Here is a 19,889-nt window from a genome sequence, read left to right as displayed (position 1 = left end):
AGCTTTTAATAACACTAGAGCATTTCACCTATCACAATGAACTCAGAAAATCTGCAGCATGTCAGAATGTTTTTGACATTATAGACTGCTACTTGAAATCTCTGGGTTTGTGTGTAGGTATTTGCACACCTAACAGTGCAGGACCCCACAGCATCATTAAAAGGATCTCACAGCACCCCAATGTGCCACAACACTTTGGCCGAGATTCACTGGCCCAAACTATGTATTTTTGCCACTTCTACCTTCCCTATTTGTTTCTTACATGAGTTACTGAGTTTGGGTTTATGTCAGATGTAAATGGAGGTTCCACACAGGTGCTGGGATCAATTCATCTGCATTAGATTGCAGGGTTCAGGCTTTAGATGGTAAATACTTCGAAGAAGGGAATGTGTTTTACCATGGAGTTTGTACAGATGACAGAACAATAGGGCTCTACTCCATATCAGGCCTCTGCATTTGGCTACTGCCATAAAAATCTATAATCTGAATAGATTTTCCTCCCAAATTGCCCAATCTGTAGCTGGAGCCAGGCTTGAGAAATTAGTCTAGAAAAGATCCACTTTGGAGAATTTAATGAATGAAGTAGTCTTCAGAATACAGAATAAAATGATGGCCTAATGGTAATGGCTTATTCCCGAAGTACAACTAATGTATACTTCCATAAGAGCCTTTTGCCATAAGAAAGGCACCATACACAGAGGGAAATCAACTGTTAACACAGAATGACAGAAAATTAGGGTTGGGACCTGAGGAGGTCATCTAGTCCAACCCCCTGCTAAAAGCAGGACTAGCCCCAAGTAGATCATCCCACCCAAGACTCTGCCTAGCTGGGTCTTCAAAACCTCCGAGGATGGAGACTCCACCACCTCTCTAGGTAACCCATTCCAGTGCTTTACTACCCTCCTAGTGAGAAAGTTATTCCTAATATCCACCCTAAACTTCCCTTGCTACAACTTGAGACTGTCGCTCCTTGTTCTGTCATCTGCCACCACTGAGAACAACTCTAGTCTCTTTCGAAACCCCCTTCAGGTAGCTGAAGGCTGCTATTAAATCCCACTTTAGTCTCCTCTTCTCTACACTAAATAAGCCTGGTTCCCTCAGCCTCTCCTCATACATTATGTACCCCAGCCCCCAAACCATTTTCGCTGCCCTCCACTGGACTCTCTCCATATCATTCCTCATTTCAGTGACAGAGACTTAATCAGTCAATTACCAGTCTTTGACATATCTATATAAAATTGGACCTTTGAAAGTTGTAACAGGGGGTCTAGTATTTTGGGGACAGTCTTTTATTTTTCCCCCAGCGGTTCTATTTTCCCCCCACTCCCACCGGGATTACTAATTTGCCAATCAGACGATGACAGGGCTGTAGGTGACCCTGTCCCAGCCCGGTTCATCACCCCAGTGGCAAGCAGAGGGGCAGCCTGCACCCGGGCCGACCCCACTGGGCCAGAGGGGGAGAAAGCAACAAAAAAAGGAAGTGAGAGCTGGGGTAGGTGGAGGAGGAGGAGACAAGGGAGGCATTTACCTGAGGCATCGCCCACTTTAAAGTCACTGTCATCTGAGCTATCATAATCTAAAGCTTCCAGCAGCGAAGCTGCCAAGGGCTTCACTTGCCGCCTCTTCGAGCTGCGGTCCACTGTGGGGAAAAAAACACGGCGCGCTCGTTAGCCCGGGCCAGGCGGCTCCCACCACCGCCGGCACGTGTGGGGGGAGGGAGCATGCGGGGACCCCCGGGGCTGGCAGGGACCAGAGCCACGAGCCCGGCGGGGAGGCGGCCCCGGGCTGCGGCCGGGGACAGGAGCCACTTACTGGAGCCGGCGGCGGCCCGGGCGGCGGGGGCACAGTCCAGGCCCCAGCAGCGGCAGCTACACCGCAGGCCCCGCCGGCGCCGGGCCCGGGAACCCAGACAATGGGCAGAGCCGTGCCCCGGATGCAGATCCCGGCCCGCGAGCCGGGGCCGGCGGAGCTGCTGCGCCTGCGCGAGTCTCAGGCCTGCGCAGTAGGAGAGCGAAGCTGCCGCGATGCCGCTGCCCTTTCCCTGCCCGGGGTCGGGTCTGGGCGGAGCGCTGCTGCCCGCGCGGCGAAGGGGGCTTCGCTGCGCCCAAGCTGCTTCTTTACGTGAGATGCCTGCTCCACCCGGGGCTAACGCCGACCCCCAGCCGAGGCCCGTGACTCCAGGAGCTGGAGATTAAAGAAAGCGCGTGCTGAGAGAGAGACCTGTGATATAGCTGGCAACACGGGTCAGTCCCCAGCTCTGGGACTGGCTTGTCTCGTCTGCCAGGCACCGGCACAGTCTTGCTGAGGCAACATGGGCAGCCCCACGCCTTCGGCCTCCCGTGCACACGGGGTGGTCCTGCGGTCCCACACCCAGAAATAAAATGCCAACCTTTGCATAAGTGGTATTTGGGGACTTAGGGCCCCTCTACATATTGCGGGCATTGCACAGGTAACTGGTTAATCACCTTAACACCAGCTACAAATGCAAAGTAGCCATCAGGCCATAAAAAGATCCAACCAGCTATAAAGTTAGACCTTGGAAATGTGTGCTAACTTTATAGCTGGTTGCTATCTAGTTTTAATTTGCATGTGTAGCAGGGGCTCTCAGCCTCAGGAGTGAAGCTGCCGAGCCCTGGGGAATTGAGGCAGCTGCAATCCCTCAGCCCCAAGGGTTTCACATACCCCTGAGCCCTAGGGATTGAGGCAACTACAATCCCCAGGGGTTTCATGCACAACACCCCTGTGCCTGGGAGCCCTCTCAGTGGATAATAGTTGGCATGTGTAGTTGATGACAGAGCCAGTTGAGGGGCTCCCAGAGCTTCTTTTTACCTGTGCAGGGGGAGCCCAAGATTGGGCTTCCCCTGCACCAGCAGTTGGACATGTGGGGATCTAATGTGGGATCCCACAATCACCTCCTACTATGCATGTGTGGCATGGTAAGAGAGGCAATTGTGTGGATCACATTAGATCTCATCATACCCTTTATCCACCTGGGTAGAGGGGGCCTTAGATGATCAAATCTGGTCTTCTAGGCATTCAGAAAGAAAATGGAAACTGCACTTGTGAGTTAATTTCCTCTTGGTAGCTGAAAACATGTTTTTACAGGTCATTTAAGTAGTTGTCATGCCGACCTGCATTAGGACACTGGTAGTTCAGTAGCTCTCCAAGGCAGTGGTCCCCAGGGATGATCCATTGGGGTGTGGGAAGAAAATATTAGAATTTTTATTCATATAAATATACATATATTGGGGGGGTGCTCAAGAATTTTTTACTGATAGGGGTGCATGATCAAAAAAGTTTGGAGACCACTGCTCCAAGGGATAGCTTCATTAGCCACATTTGACAATGAGAGACATGAGAGGGCTTGCAAAGTCAACTTGAGAGCCCAATCACTCAACCAGGAACAGAAGCCCCTATTTGTAACTCCCTCTCTGAATTATCTCCACTAGGTTAACCACACTCCTTTTCCTTCCTATGCACTAGAATAAGGACTTGGGTGGTTGTGCTTTGGAGTGTCTGGCATGTATAGCTGATGACAGAGCCAGTGAGAAATCACAAACAAAGGTTATGTCACAAAGGTTTTAAGTTTCATTGCATGGTGGTCTCAGAACCTTTACAGACATGAGGAAAAAAAAAGAAGTACTCTCATTCTCCATTTCCAGTAGCAGGTAGCCTGGCTTCCTGTCTGTATTTCCAGCTTGTTATTTACCACCTAATTTAGACACTAATGAACAAAAATATTCCTTGGTGTGCAATATTACTGCAGACAATCACACAGGCTTTGGCTTACTGGAGGGCTGCACATCGGGCTTACAAAGGTCCTGTAACTCTCTGCTGTTGTATTTCCTGTTCCTGTTTTGGCCAGGCATTTTCAGCTGTGCCCCAGGCTCAGCCATTCTCCTTCTCCACTCTGGCCTACCACACAGGAAGCTGTGGAGTACCCATATGTACCTTAATTTCTTGGTTTTAGAAGTTGGATTTTTCATGACCTTCAGGACTTATCTAACTAACAGCAAGTCAGAGAGAGAGGGGCTTCAGTTTCTTCAGGGGTACAAAGCCCACTACATTTTTTGCTCACCTATGAAGCAGGGAGAGGGTTACAGACCTTATTCCAATACTCCCCAGTGCCAGCACAGAGTGCAGTCCCTCAGAAACTATGGTATTTACCTGAATCCAAGACAGCTGCAAATTTCAGCTGACCTAATAATTAGATTTGATACATGGGACTGCAGCCAAGGCCTGGCCAGGAGACAGGGGTGGGGCATAGTCACCATGTGCTCTCTACCCCTGGCCTGGAGCAGGGCCACATCTGCGACTAAGGGTAAGTGGCGGCAGCGGGAGAAAGGGGAGACAAGTGGTGGGAGAGGAGCGGGGTGGGGGCTGAGCCTGTGGGGAAGAGCAGCTGATTCTGACCCCGATTCCAGGTCAGGGCCGGCCTTGTACTCAAATCCAAGACAAGTGGCTGTCCTTCCACCATGCTGAATGTGGGAACGCATCTTGAATTTGAGTAAATATGGTAGATACCCTCTCTGGGGCAGGGAGAGGGGCCTAATCACCAAGGAGAAAAGGCCCTACCTAGATCTCTTAAATTGGAAACAGAGAGAGGACCAGAGGAGTTAGACTAGGGGTAGGCAATGTTTTTTGGCCGGAGTGCTGAAAAAAACTACGATGTCTACCTTGTAAGGTGCTAGAGTGCACCACAAAAACAAAGCCTGGGTGGAGGGGGTACATGGCAGGATGCACTGCATATTTAATACAATTAATAATCATTAATGTTGCCCCTCCCCCTTTTTTTCCCTCTTTATTTACAATAAATACCAGGCTTTCTAAAAATTCAAAACCTGATGACAATAAATAAAACTTCATATACTGCCTTGTACTTGTGGTTTTTTTGTTGTTAAGCATGTTGTGATAAGGGGAGAGGGGAGCAGCAGGCACTGGGGGAATTACTGCGGGCAGGCTGGCCTGGCCAGGCCCTCGGGAAGGCTGCAGTTGGAGGAGAGCTGGTGTCAGATGGGGAGTGGGGCTGCCCCAGGGCTCCACTACTTGGGCCACAGCAGAGGGCTCAGCAGCACTGGAGGTGGGGCCCAGCCAGCCCACACAGCTCCGCAGAGATGGGGCACAGCCACCCTGCCCACAAAGGGATACTGTCTGGCTGGGGCAGGACGCCAGGCTCAGGTAACTCCCTTGCTCTCTGTGCTAGCCAGGTACATTGAGTGGGAGCTGCAGCCGCAGGCTGTTCCCCAGGCTCTGGGAACAGCCACTGCAGACGGTGCTCAGGTCCGAGCCAGCCAGGAGCCTGCACCACAGCAACTCTGTGCAGTGCCTACCCCAGCCCTGGGCCCTTCAAGGGAGCTGCGGGTGGGAAAAGCTGAGGCAGCTGCCGTGGCTATTCCCAGGCTCCAGGGGGCTCCCACGGCCAGGCCTCTGCAGCAGGGACGGCTCTGCCCTGCTTACGCCGATCCCAGAGAGGGAAGCCCCTAAAAGCCCAGTGTCCTGCCTAGCGAGGCAGCATCCTCATGTGTGCAGGGTGGCTGTGGGCCATCCCTGCGGAGCTGCGCAGGCCAGGCCCCACCACGGGTGCCACTGGGCATCCCTGCCTGCCTGCCCACCACAGCTTGAGCTCATAAAACCCCATGGCAGCTCCCACTTCCTGCCCAGACCCTGCCTTCCAAAGGGCCCGACCAGGCTGGGTTGCCCACAGCACCTCCCCCCACGCTGCCCAGGCCCTGTCCCCACCACCCAGCCCCAGCACTTGGCACCTCAGTGCTGCCCTGGGTGGCACAGTGTGTCTGCCTGCCTGGGCAGCTTCCCTCCAGGGGCCAGTCAGGCTGGAGGGCATAGGCCTGCCATGGTGCTGGGAATTGTGGCTGCACAGGAGAGCCCAGAGCAGGAACTTAAAGACAACAAACAAATCAACCAACCAAAAAATTTCTTTGTGCATCTCCTGGCATGCCAGGAAAAAAATGTCTCCACATGCCACTAATGGCACATGTGCCAGGGGTTGCTGACCCCAAAGTTAGACCCTGAAAAGGAACAGGGTCCATCAGATTTCAGGATACACATAGAAAGGGAGAATGTGAGACTGACAAGCTGTTCCATTCCTATTCTTTCACTCTGCAACATGGAACCCTTCCCCCGCTTATGTGGGCAAAGGAAGAGCAGAGTGGGTGCAGCCTGCAAGAAGCTTAGTTGAGAAGGCTCCAGGATTCAGCTTGCAGATTGCAGACAGATGAGCACACTTTCCTTTTGAATTGGGAATGAGCAGCAGCTGGTCCCTATAGCAACAAGCCAGGTCAGGGGACCAGAAGATGGATGAGCAAGGGCCATATAAGCCTGAACTTGGAGCACAAGTGTCAGATTAGCTTAGACCCTCAATATAGAAGGAGACCAACAGACAGGCTGCATATGTGGGAGGTAAGTTTTATGTTTTAGTTGTTTGGGGTATGTGTTAGACTGGAGGAATAGGTTCTGGCTGTAGGGGAAAAGGAAAAAAAAAAAAAAAAAAGTCACTGAGTAGGGTGCCTGGGACAACCTGGGCTTTGAGCCCCGCAAAAGGGGCAGGCAGAGTAAGCTGGGCTGAGGCCAAGAGGGCTAAGGCCCCGGCAGGAGCTCAATGACACCTTCTGAAGAGTGGCCAGTCTAGGACTGCCAGTGAGAAGGGGACCTAGAGGGACGTGTGCCTGAGGGGCCAAGAGGCTGACAGTCAGTCAAGTACAGGAGCAGCTGAGAGGCCAATGCCCATGGTCTAGCAGCTGGGCATTGGGTGGGGGGGAAGTCTGTGCCTGGAGCCAAGGACAGATGGTCAGGCACAGACAGTTGAATCTGAGAGGACAAGAGAGAAGAGGTCACAGGGGGAGTGCACAAGAGAACCCCCCCCATATTGTGAGGGACTAAAGCCTAATGAGAGCCCTGCTAGTGTTAGGGACCTGGTGGGCAGCTAGGGCTAAAAGGGAGAGGGAGAGAGCCTTGCCAGGGTTTAGGAATAGAGTGGCCATCATAGAGGACATTCTGGTTTTCTGTTACTCTGTCCTGTTTTGATATGAAACCCCATGCCTTTATGTCCTCTATTTTTCTCTTCAAGAAAGGCATCTGGTTTTCTATTGACAGAGGACAGCCAGGCTATCCTCTATGATGGTCACCCTAATTGGAAATGAGCTGATTCACAGCCTAATGATGGACAAGGAGGGACAAGGCACCAAAAGCCAAAATGTGGGCATCTGAAGGCAGCCTCACATGATATGTTAATTTTGACATTAAGGCATGGCAGGTAAGAGTAGAGGTGGCCCAAGAGGAGGAACTAAACTAAGGGAGCAAGCATAGGATGGCCCTAGAGAGTACTGTAGCCCCCTCCAAGGCAGCACCTATTCCATACTCGTACGTCTCCTTCTAGTGCCTTAACCTGCCCTTCCCACTCGTAGTAACCTGTGCCTCCTTTTGACTTTTCTCCTGGCCCCATTTTTTCTCCCTCCTCTTTACTTTTACCTCCCCCCCGCAACTCCTTCACAACCTTGTTCTCTTCCCCTTCCATCAAATTCAGACTTGTTTTCCTTTTTAGAAAGCAACAAACTTCCGCTGTACTAAGATAACACCCACCTCTCAGGAATACTGTAACAGGTTGTCTTCTCCGGCACCATCTTCCCTGTTATCCATGCCCTATGTGGGGCACCCTTGGAGTCCCCTTTAAGGTTTCTCTTTCCCTTTCATCTGCCATGTCTTGATGGAAATTATGCTGATGTTCCTGAAAATGGGAGACTGCCTATTGTATTTCCTATGTTGGGGTATTTAGCCTCCATAGGCTTTGACCCCAGCCTTTTTCTAGCCTCCCCGTCTAAACCCACCAAACAGGGTCTGACTCTGAGGCTCTAGACTTTTTTTGTTGTTGTCTTGAGGCTCTTTCCTGCTCCAATCTGGAGCCCAGCCTTCCTGGTCCAGAGGTCCAGCCACCAGTCTCACTGCAAGTGCAAGTGCAAGTGCAAGGCCAGGGGAAAGCCCCAACTGGGCCACAAAAAAAAATTTAAAAAAAAATAAATAAATAAAAATTGACCATTAGGTGCACCAGACTACCCTGGCCTTTTAAGGTCGTGGCTTCTGGCACCAGGGGTTAGTGCACCCCAAAATCCTGCACCCCCACTGATGCCATATGTACCCCCAAAAAGCCATGTTTTTGCTGGCACCAGGGTCCCCAATGTAGTAGGCCCCCAAATGAGGCCACCTCCTTCCCTTAATAACCTCACCCAAACCACCAGTATTATTCAATAACCAAAAAAAATATGGACAGCCCCATCCATGGGCAATAACTGCCCCCAAGGGAAAAAAAAATGTAATCAAAGAAAGCCACATGCCAGGTTAGTGCTTTGGTTTCCCATCATCGGCTTCTGGGGCGGCTGCTGTCTCTCAGGGCTTCCATAGTCCTCTCTTCCAACCTTTATACTGCTCACCAGGCCTCTACATGGAACTCTGGGATGCACTCCTTCCCCTTTGGGTGCTGGCCCTTACTGCTGCTCTCCAGGGTTTTTATAGCCCTGGCCTACCCCTTCCGGTCAGCTGACTAGCTGGCCAGGCTCAGTATTTAACTTCTTCCTTACCAGAATTCCATGCCCAGAAAGTTCTGGCCTTAAAAGGGTGGACTTTTCTTCTGGTGATAGGGCTAAGGTTCCCTGTTACACACACCCCTCTCTTCTCTTTCATCTGGGGTCTTTCTGAACCCTCGACCTCCCTTCTAGTAACAGGGTTAGGGTTCCCTGTTACAAATACCAAGCTAGAAACCCTTCTGGACACTCTATTCATAGATGCACAGTATAATCCACTAGATGCATGCCTCTAGAGAGCTAAGTCCTTTTGCATACTGTATAAAATTTGTGCTTTTCTAAAAAAGGTGAGTTCCAGTAAGAACTATCTGGGATAAATTTTGAGTAATTATAGCCATTTGGGGTATAATCACTGCCATACTTTGATTCCCCAGGTGTGTATAAAAAGCATGGGTAGAATTCATTGACCTTTTTTGGTGGTGGTGGTGGGGAGGAAACGTCATTCTCCCTTCGCCAGGAGAGCTGTATTTCAGAAATCCCTAGCTCAGATAACAGTAATATGGCTTATTAGTTCTACCCTGGATTCTTGGCATGCACACCAAATTTCATGGCAAGCCAAAGCTCATGGATTGTAGAACATGGAGAAAAATCTACCTTTAAGCAGAAATTGGTTCTCAACTTCAACAGTAGTGACAGTGCTATACTGGTACCATGGACAGTGATACCATGTCCCCTTGTTCTTTCATAGAGAAGTAACATTCATTTTTCACTGTGGTTTAATCAAGTTTCCTCTTACTAATCAAAAGTTTAATTACAATATAGAAACCATATTCTACCCTTATTCCTTATATATGCCACACACAGATCTCAGTGGGACATTGCTCTGAAAGGAGATAGTAGGAAGCCTCAAACTTGTATTACAGACTACTAGCCATAATTAAAAACAGATTTTGGCCCCTTCCCCACCATTAAGTGTGCTGATGCTGCCAAATTAATAAAGATCTTTGTTCAGAGGCATATAAAATAATTTTGGTGGTTTCTATCTTGTACTTAGTAAGTAGGTCCTGAGTCATAAAACCCCCCCACCACAATTGGTGCTAACTGGTACATAAGGTTCTTTGAGTAGGTGTGATATCTTTTATTAGACCAGCTGAGTAGTTGGAAAAGAGTTCTTAGCAAGTTTTCGGGCACAGTCACCCTTCATCAGGCATAGGGAGTCTCTGCTGTTCTGAGACTCCAAGAATGAAACTGGCACGTTTCATTCTTGTTTCCTTAGATCCATAAGATCCAAAGTTGGCACCTTTAATCTCATAGTCTAGCTGCCCGGAACTACCAGCAAAATAGTGATGCATATAAAAGCCTTACGGCACAGAAAATATACTGTCCATAGCTCCTTAATGGTCATCCCTTGACAGTATCTTTCTAAAAGCCTCCTTTAAAGATTGAGTTATGCAGCATGCCCTCCCTGCATTTCACTAGCTCTGGACTTTCAGAGGAGGTGGAAAGAAGAGCCTTCACAGAGAATGCCCTGCCAAAATATCTTTCTCTTTTATTGCTTTTGCAGAGCCACTAAGAATACTGGAATACTATACTGTCCCCTTGTTCCAACAAGTTCAGAGATATTGATGGGGCGGTGTGGAAAGCCATGCACTCTTACTGCCAAAGCTCTACCTGTTCTGTGGTGAAAGTGTTCTCAGTTTATGATCTTTACCAAGAACTTAATCCATACAAAAATGAAAGAAATTCATCTTGATGTGTCATTGTTAGTAATAAAGTTATAAACAGATTCAAATAATCATTTAGAATGAAAGTGTCCATATAGCCCTGACAGCAGCACAGCTATATAAAAAGTGCCCTGGAATATTTAGTACATCAGGTCACATTCAGCACATTAGGTCGTTCAATTATCTGAGCATTCCAGTGATTCTTTTAAGGTCTGTACTTCAAGTGCACAATCTACTGAAAGAGTGAGCGTCCTGATCTCCATGTCAGTCATATTTTTTCACTGCTAAAGAAAAGGTGGGGTGAGGTATTCCTCTGAATGCACTAATGTTCCAAGAAGCATAGGTTTTTTTGTGGTTCGGTAAAGACCGTTTGTAAAGGGAGTTACACAATAGCAATTCAGCAGAAGACACAGTAGTACTTTTGCAAGTTACCTTCAAACTAAATATCATTTTTAGTTTAAAGAAAGCCTCAAATATGGCTTCATTTTAAAGAATCAGAGAAACTAAAACTGTAATGAAGTCAGAAAATAAATATGTTCTTAACCTTCAATCATTTATGAATACAAAAATAGCAATAAGACATTTTAGATCTAAAGGATTTTTCTCCTGTTAGTGAGCAGACTGTAAAGTCATGACCTACCTTTCTGAATCCAAACACCAAACTCCTTTATTACTCATCAAAACATCACCATTGGTAGTAGGCATGCTGACCTTCTTCAAATATTTTCCCATAGGGAATTGTTCCAGCTTTCACACTCTAACTGTACCATTACAGCAAGCACCTTTTTGAGTGATCTCTGCTCTTTTTCCTATTATTCTATTGTATGGTACAGAGAGGGAACAATTGAATCGGATGTCTTTGATGTTTTAAATTACAAAGAGCTGGAACCTAGTAGCAATGGTCCCTAACAATAATAGTCTGAAATAATAAAGTTCAGACTGCTACAAAGTCCAGTGCAGTTAAGTGCTGCTGTGGAAAGTTTCCATGATGAAATAAGACATTTCTTGTTGCCCCTGATGACACACGGCCCTTTCTAAGTGACGGATTATTAATTGTGATTCATCTTGGCTTGTTTATGCGATACACATAAAACAGTCCTGAAAACAAATTAAACCCCCTATATATCTATTACTTACAAATCAAGCTATATTCATAGAATGCCAAGTCAAACATTTATAAGTTAGAGAATACCAGAATTCTTCAACCTTAACATTAAATACACTTACATGTGTATTTGAAGTCCCATTGACTTCAGTTAACATAAGTATTTCCAGGATAACGACATTCATTCTGACCCTATGCACATATATATTATAATACTATTTCCTTACAGATGAAGAAAGAGGTCCAAAATTATTGTAAACACTTGCAGCATAAGCTGTATATCACATTTGCATTTGCACTATACATTTTATGTATTTGTGAGATTTGAATTTGCCACAGTAAGAAACATCCAAGGGTAGATCCAGGGAAGTACACCGGTGCAGTTACATCCCTCCTGTGATTCCTGTTCCACTCAAAGTTTAAAACCAACTCCCTGCAATGGCAGCAACAACATTTCTATTCAGACAACAGTGAAGGAGTCAAGTTACTTCATGGCTCACTATAATTTACCTGATTCTTTCTAAATGCTTCATTCTACAGTTGTTAACAACTCCTTCTCATTTTTTTAAAATGCTCTTAATGTTTCATTAATCAAGCCTAGCCATGATCAAGCCTTTCTTTTACAGTCCTACTGTCTGTTAGCTGCTCCTAGTCGTGTAGCTCCTATTTCACAGCCCTGCAGACTGTTTTTATATTTAGCTTAAACATTAACTCAGGTGTGAAAACCTTTAACTCAGATGAACATTAACTTAGATGTGGAAATAACTTTCAGTGAAGCATTGGATGCTTTGTCGAGATGCTCAGAAGGCTGGATTTTGTCTTATGAATCTGTCAAAGAGATGTATGTTTATTTCTAATGATTACAGGACTAATAAAACAACATTTTTAAAGTATTTTTTGCCTAGTTTGTGTTTTTATACATTGTGTGTAATACAGCAAATTAATGCACATTCCAATAAAATTATATTTGTTTCTGCTTTGATCTTATACTGAATAATATAGCCTTAGGCCCCTAGCTTTTTAGTAAAGTTTCTGGTTTTCTTAAATTGGAGAAAAATATGTATTGTGTTATGTGTGATTATGTACCCCATCATCTGTATCCCTCTTTTCAAAATTCTAGATTCACCCATGGATACATCACAGGCAGAATGGGACACTCGTCCTTCTCACACTCCCTGATATATATAACAGTTCTCAAATACAAAGGTTGGAAATAAGGGGCTTGGGTGTTATCCCTTCATCCTATTTCAGACAGCAAGTTGTGGTTATTCAGTCTCTCAATGCCTAATGAAAGAAAATTAGGTCTCTTTGGCCATGACAATCTTCTCATCTACAACAGAGGGTAATTATAGAATGGCCATATCAAAGACAGATGGCACCCAGCAGCCTTTCACTGTAAAAACATTATGATAAATCTTGACTGAGTAAAGGAGGCACGAATTCAAGATAGCTCTCTTCTGTGAGCCGTATCTCAGTAACAGTTGTCTACCTGGCAGCAATTAGCTATACACAATACCAGCTGATGGTCACTTTCTCACTGCATCAGGGCTTCTTCTGTGAGACTCTGAGCTGAACAAAGTTACCTTTAATCATGCCCTAAAAATCAATGTAGGAAAGAAACAAAGCCTATTACTTATAAGGCCTGAAATGTCCAGCCTTTCCATCAAATCTTTTCAAAATTTAAATCCTTAAAAAAGTTTACCTTAACAGCAAAGTTTGGGGTTCAGGAGTCGTTTCCCCTTGGTGCCATTAATAACACCACATAACAACTCTGTAACTGATAGGATTAGTGCTGATTTTTTATTGCAATCAGGTTCTTTATCAGGTAATTTTGATTAGACACAAATTCCTGCTATTACCTTCATAATCCCATTCATTTTTTTCCCAATATTTGCAGTTATCTATTGACATGTCAGGTTAAGTCCCAACATCATAACCTTTTACTCACACAAATATTCTGACTTGAGTAAGTATTAATAACAGCATCTTTTCATGGATGTCTAGGTGTTAATTCAAGCTCCATATGGGTAAAACAGATGTTTTCATCTTCTTAGGCCCTACTTGTTACACACAGTCACAAACAAGGCATCATCTTAGGCGTCTGACACGTTATATATAGGATTAACACATGAAATTCAATTTAAGGTGTGATAATAAATAAGCCACAATGTTATTCCATATCATTTTATCCTTAAATATCCCAAACTTTATCTCTAACATATAATGTGGAATAACTTTGTGGCTCATTTGTTTCATTCCTTAAAATTGAACACATGGCCACCCGTACCCTGGGACCTTTCAAAACACTGTGTGCTGCCCAGCTGGGCAGCATGCCTAGTTTTATAGATCCTAGCACAGAGGGACCCAGGGACTGGGCTGCCACAGCCAAATCCCAGAGTCCTTATGATTGAGGGTAGATAAAAACCCTGTGTGCCATCCAGCTGGGCCGCACACAGAGTTAGAATAGTTCCCTGTGGAGGGTGAGCTGGGCTGACACAGTCAAATGGGTGGCACATGTGGTTTCATGGCTTCCAGTGCATAGAAAGCCCAACACTGAGCTTCCATAGCCCAGTGCCAGACTCTCCAAGTATCAGTACCTGTTCAAACCCCGTGTGTTGCCCAGCTGGGTAGCACACATGGTTTTATAGGTCCACAGGGAACTATAAAACCATGTGTGCCACACAGATGAGTGGCACTTGGGTTTTTACTCATCTCCAGAGCTCGGGGATCCCAGGGTCCTTTTGCCATCTCCCCCTCCCACCCTGGTAAGGTCCTGACAATCAGCTGATTGTCAGTGGGGGCTTGGTACCAGTTTGGTACCCAGCTCCAATTAACAATCATCTGACTGTTGGAATCCAAATTTCATCTTGATGGTGCAGAAGAACCCCAGGCTCATTTTCAAAGCACCTTTATGTGTTATTTCATGTTATTTCTTACACTTGAAGGTTACAGTAAACATCTGGAAACTCTTTCATTGTCTTCCCTGTAAATTCTCTTTTGCCAGGATGCCTAAAAAATGTGATGTAGCCATCATGGTCCAGGAATTATGCAAGAGGCAAGGATTTTTTTGAGTGTCATCTTTTCTTGAACTAACTGCACAGTTAAAGTTAGACAAGATTTTGAATGCAAGGCATTCTTCTTTAGGTCTTCAGGCTTCTTCAGGTCTTGCAGTTGAAAGCTTGTCTAATTTTATCCCAACTATGAAGTTGGTCCAATAAAATATATCACCCCCCCAAAATCCTCACCTTTCTAAAAAAAACTTGACAAAATTTAAACTGTGCTCAGTGCCCCAGGCTGTAGCATGTATAGAGCCTTCTGGCCACTGTTATTTATGATAATCAATAATGTCTCATTGTTTCCCTGCATGCTCCCATCTGTCAGTATCAGTCTGTTGTCTCTTGTTTTGTTCTTTTGTGACCTAAAGAATTTTCAGTAGACTGTCTTTTTGTATTGTGTTTGTATGATATATAGCATGATAGGACACTAGTTCTTGACTTGAGCTTCTAGGCACTACTATAATGCAGATATTAATAATAACAACAATCAGCAGCAGCAGCTGGCCCTTCAATTATAAGCTCCTCAAGTCAGACATGTTCTCTTTGTTTGTATTGTATGTGCATTTTAGGAGACTGTATAATCAAGGAAGAATAATTAATGATAGGAATGTATTATTAAAGGAAATATTCATGTTCTTTACCAAGTACCAAGGAGACCCTTCACTTAACAAGATATGGGAACCATGCTTCAATTAAATGGCTTTTACTGACTTCACTAGGCTTTGCTTCAAGCTTTTATAAAGTTGTACCTGACTGGTATATAAACACTGTTCTTCATCCAACAAAGTGTTCAGATAGATTTTCTATTGATCTGAAGAAACCTGGAATCAAAAGAACATCTTCCATTGCAAACAGAAAAACTGCAGACCAGCCACTGCTAATAAAAATTATTATATAGATTTCTTTCATTTTTCAAAAAGTGAATTAATTTTACAAGAGTTATGTGAGTCGTCTTGGTAGAGAAAATGCAACCCTCAGCTATTCAAATTATTCTCTGCAGTCCTGTATTTCATTCTGTGTATGACCAATATATATTTATGGACAAAAGTTGAACTGGTTTGGCTTTTATGAAAAGATTTGGGGGAAAAACTTCAGACAGAAAATAGATGCTAAGATGCAATCTTTAAATTTTTAACATTCTCTTTCTTATTCTAACAAATTAACTCCATTTGTTTCCCTTTCTGGTAGTTATTGTTTCAAGTCAGTTCAACTGGCAGCAAAACCAATACAAAAGACTTTTTCAAGGTTCTTGATAGTGTTGGAGTGAAGTTGTAGTGATAATGGTCCCAGAATTATGTGAAAGGCAAGAATCTTTGTGGGTGCTAGCTTGTACTAGATCACTTGTATGGCTGGGATAAAGACAGACAAACAAAGCAAGAATACAAGGCATTCTTCATCAGATCTGAGGAAAGAAGCAGGTACAGTGATGATTAAAAAAAGAGTAAAGAGCTGTGAAATTGCAGGAGAGATCGGTTCCCAGAGGTAGCAGACAAACAATTGACAAAAAAGCTTGATTAATGGAAGATCAAGGCCTATCAAAGGGGGGAAAAGCCATTAACAACTGTAGTATGAAAGAAGAATTTCATGAATCAGATCAATTAGAGTATGCCATAAAGTTGGTATCAGTGTTCCGTGTGTCCAGCCAGCTTATGATATTTTTTGTTCCCAAGCTCACCTTTGAAAGGTGTTCTGCAAATTTCCCTTGAGCACAAGGATAGTGAAGTCAGAAAGAGAGTAGCTGTTCTGTGAAAAATGTGCTCTTACCTAGTATTTGTGTATCTCTGTCCTTTATATTTTTCCTGTGAGAGTTAATTCTGGTGCATAGTTTCTGTCTAGTTTCACCCACATAGTTTCCATGAGAGCATTTGGTGCATTAGATCAGATATATCACATTTTGGTCAAGTCATGGATGGGATTCATGAATTCTGATGGGTTCATTGTGGGAGGTGTTGATTGTTGTAGAAGTGGAGATGTGCTGCCAGGTTTTATGTCTTTAATGCATGGTTGCATCCCATTTGATGTCTGTGAAACAGTAGGGAGTTTGCTTCTGATGATGAGTTGGACAAAGTTATGGGGTTGTTTGAAAGTCAGAAGTGGAGGGGCTAGAAGTATTTCTCTTAAGGTCTGATCTTTGTTGAGTATAGACTGTAATTGTTCAATGATTATTTTAGTTGGTTCCAGTGTGGGGTGGTGGTAGGTGACCATCAAGTTTCTGCAGTCATGGGTGGGGCTTCTTTTAATATTATAGCAGGTTACTGCAGGATTTGGCGGTGATTCTTTTCTCTGATGGAGCATTCTTGTTGTATAAAGGCAGTTTTCAGGCTGGCCAGGTGCTTGTCATGATTATTCTCCTCAGAGCAGATGTGGTAGTATCTGAAAGCCTAATTGTAGATTACAGCTCTTTTGGTATGCCAGGGATGATTGCTGGTTTTGTAGACACAAGTGTGGTGGTTTGCGGGGGTTTTTATACAGTGGTTTGTAGGGTGTCACCTAGATGTGCATCATGGTATCTGGAAAGTTGATGTTAATGTGCGAATATTCCAGAGGAAGTTTGATCAAGGGATGAGAGTTGTTCAACATGTAGTGGGAGTCAGTGAGTTGAGCTGTTCAGTATAAATGATGAAAATCTTGTCTGTATTACTGGAGCTCAACTTTTTGGCCCTGCATGTCAGATGAGTGGCATGGAGCCACTTCATAAACTACACCAGATCCCACTCACCAGGATTGGACCCTGGGGCCCTGTGCCACCGCTGCTCACCAGGATCAGGTCCCACACTGCCTGCATCACTGCCCTGCATGCTCAATCTAGTACAAGGGGCCACAGCCTCCATGGCTCCCCACAGACTGGATGACACGGTGCCAGAGGCCAGATCTGGCTCTTGAGCTGAAAGTTTGAGCGCTCCTGGTTTATGTAATTTAGACAGAAGGCAGATTTGATGGCACTGTTTTCTAAAAGTTCTTTTTCCAGGTGGCTCATGAAGAGGTTGAAATATTGAGAGGTCATCTTTGTGCCAATAGCTGCACACATAGTTTGCAGGAAGTGTTAATTGTTGAAAATTAAGTTCATAGAATCATAGAAGTAGAGTCAGAGGGGACCTTGTAGATCTTCAAGTCCGACCCCCCGCCTGGGCAGGAGAAAAACTGGGCTCAAATGACTCCAGCCAGGTAGGCATCAAGCCTCTTCTTAAAAACCCACAGGTTAGAAGCCAGCACCACTTCCCTTGAAAGTTGGTTCCATATCCTAGCTGCCCTAACTGTGAAGTAGTTTTTATGGATGTCTAATCTAAACCTACTCTCCAACAACTTGTGGCCGTTATTCCTTGTTATGCCAGGGGGCACTAGGGGAAACAAGGTCTCTCCCAAATACTTCTGGTCCCCCCAGTGAGTTTGTAGACGGTCACCAGGTCCCCCCTCAGGCTTTGCTTGTGAAGGCTGAACAGGTTCAGGTCCCATGGTCTCTCATTGTAGGGTCTGCCCTGTTGTCCCCGGATCATGTGGGTGGCCCTCCTCTGGACCCTTCATGTTGTCCACATCCCTCCTGAATTGGGGTACACAGAACTGGACATGGTACTCCAGCTGTGGCCTGACCAGTGTCACGTAGAAGGGGAGGATCACCTCCTTGGCCCAACTTGAGATGCACCTGTGGATGCACAACAAGATCCGGTTAGCCCTGCCAACCGTGACCTCGCATTGTCGGCCCATGTTCATCTTGGAGTCAGTAATGACTCCAAGATCCCTTTCTGCCTCCGTGCTCTCAAGAAGGGAGTTTCCCATTTTATAAGTGTCCTGCTGGTTACTACTGCCCAAGTGCAGAACCCTGCACTTGTCAGTGTTGAAGCGCATCCTGTTTTTGCTAGCCCACCCCTGTAACCTATCCAAGTCTTGCTGCAGTCTTTCCCTCCCTACTAGCGTGCTCACCTCACCCCAAATTTTGGTATCATCAGTGAATTTAAACAGGTTGCTTTTCACCCTGTCGTCCAAATCGCTGATAAAGAAATTGAACAGCGCGGGCCCAAGGACCGAGCCCTGGGGGACTCCACTGCCTTCTTCTCCCCAGGTCGAATATGACCCGTCCACCACCACCCTCTGAGTACAACCCTTCAGCCAATCTGCAATTCATCTGACTGTGTAGGCATCAATGCCACAGTCACCTAGTTTTTTAATGAGGATGGGGTGGGAGTCCAGAAAGACTACATCCACGGCGACATCTGCATCCAATGCTTTTGTGACCTGATCATAAAAGGCAGTCAGGTTGGTCTGACATGACCTGCCCCTAATGAAACCATGCTGGTTGCCCATGAGGATCATCCCTGAAGCCAGCCCATCACAGATGTGCTCCTTGATGATCTTCTCAAAGAGTTTCCCAAGGATAGAGGTAAGACTGAAGGACTTATAGTTGCCCGGGTTGTCCCTCCTCCCTTTTTTAAAGATGGGAACCACGTTGGCTATCTTCCAATCATCTGGCACCTGGCCCGAGCACCACGAGTGCTCATAAAGCCATGCCAAGGTCCCTGCAATAACCCCTGCTAGCTCCCTCAACACCCTGGCATGGAGAGCATCTGGACCTCCTGATTTGAACATGTCCAGCCCCTCCAGAAGCTCTCTAACCGGTCCTCCCCAACCTGAGGTCTGGAGGTGTTCCCCTCAAGTCAGTCTTGCTTGCATCATGGTGGGGAAGTCCTGGTCCCTGCACAAGAAAATTGAGGTGAAGAATTGGTCAAAGAGGTCTGCTTTCTCCTCTAGTGCAGCCACCAGATTACCCAGAGAATCTTGCAGGGGCCCCACATTTCCTCCTCCTTTTCCTTCATCCTCCCTATATATTTAAAAAAGGACTTTTTATTATCTTTGATCTTGGACGCTAGTCCTAGCTCTATGTCCGCCTTAGCTTTCCTGACAGGCCCTCTACAGGCCCGAGCAAAGGAGGTGTACTCCTCTTTGGAGATAGCACCCCCCTTCCACTGGTTGTACGCCATCTTTTTGGCAATCAGGCATTCATGGATGCCCTTGGTGATCCAGGGAGGCTTTCAGGCACTCCTGCCCCCCTTGCTTCTTGTTGGGATGGTCACCCCTTGGTCCCTGAGTATCGTCTCCTTAAGGAATGACCACTCATCTTGGGCACTGAGTTCCCTTGCTCTTGAGAACCCCAGAGCCTCTCCCACTAATCTCAACTCGTTGAAGTTGGCCCTTTTGAAGTCTAGGGCTACCACCTTGCTGCAGGCCCTTGACACCCTGTGCTGGATGGTGAATTCCAGCAAGCAATGATTGCTATCACCCAGGTGGTCAAGAACCTGGAGGCCCCTTACCAGGTCGCCGCCTGTGACCAGAACCAGGTCCAACAGGGCGTTTCCTCTGGTGGGACTGTGCACCTCCTGAATTAAGTGGAGGTCCTGTATCTCAGCCAGGAACCTCCTGGAATGGTCTGACCTGGCTGACTGTTCCTCCCAGCAGATGTCCAGGTAATTTAAATCACCCA

The 19,889-nt window shown here is 45.9% G+C and overlaps 1 protein-coding gene across 6 annotated transcripts in view; it reads right to left on the bottom strand.

Moving 5' to 3' along the window:
- PHF14 (PHD finger protein 14) overlaps positions 1-1,936 on the bottom strand; it is a 290,125-nt gene extending 288,189 nt beyond the window's left edge. For 2 of the 6 annotated variants that reach the window (XM_019533903.1, XM_019533925.1), the window contains exons 1-2: positions 1,813-1,936; positions 1,529-1,639 (exon numbers count right to left, since the gene is read on the bottom strand). In XM_019533903.1, coding sequence (XP_019389448.1) covers positions 1,529-1,639; position 1,813 — 112 coding nt within the window. In that variant the 5' untranslated portion in view covers positions 1,814-1,936. The remainder of the gene's footprint in view (positions 1-1,528; positions 1,640-1,812) is intronic. The other 4 variants (XM_019533897.1, XM_019533919.1, XM_019533887.1 and 1 more) reach the window with 2 other exon arrangements.
- Positions 1,937-19,889: the final 17,953 nt, after the last annotated feature.

Source organism: Crocodylus porosus, unplaced genomic scaffold (assembly GCF_001723895.1).
Source record: "Crocodylus porosus isolate Cpor-Errol unplaced genomic scaffold, CroPor_comp1, whole genome shotgun sequence".
NCBI lineage: Eukaryota > Metazoa > Chordata > Crocodylia > Crocodylidae > Crocodylus > Crocodylus porosus.
This window is presented reverse-complemented; position numbering and strand designations above follow the sequence as displayed.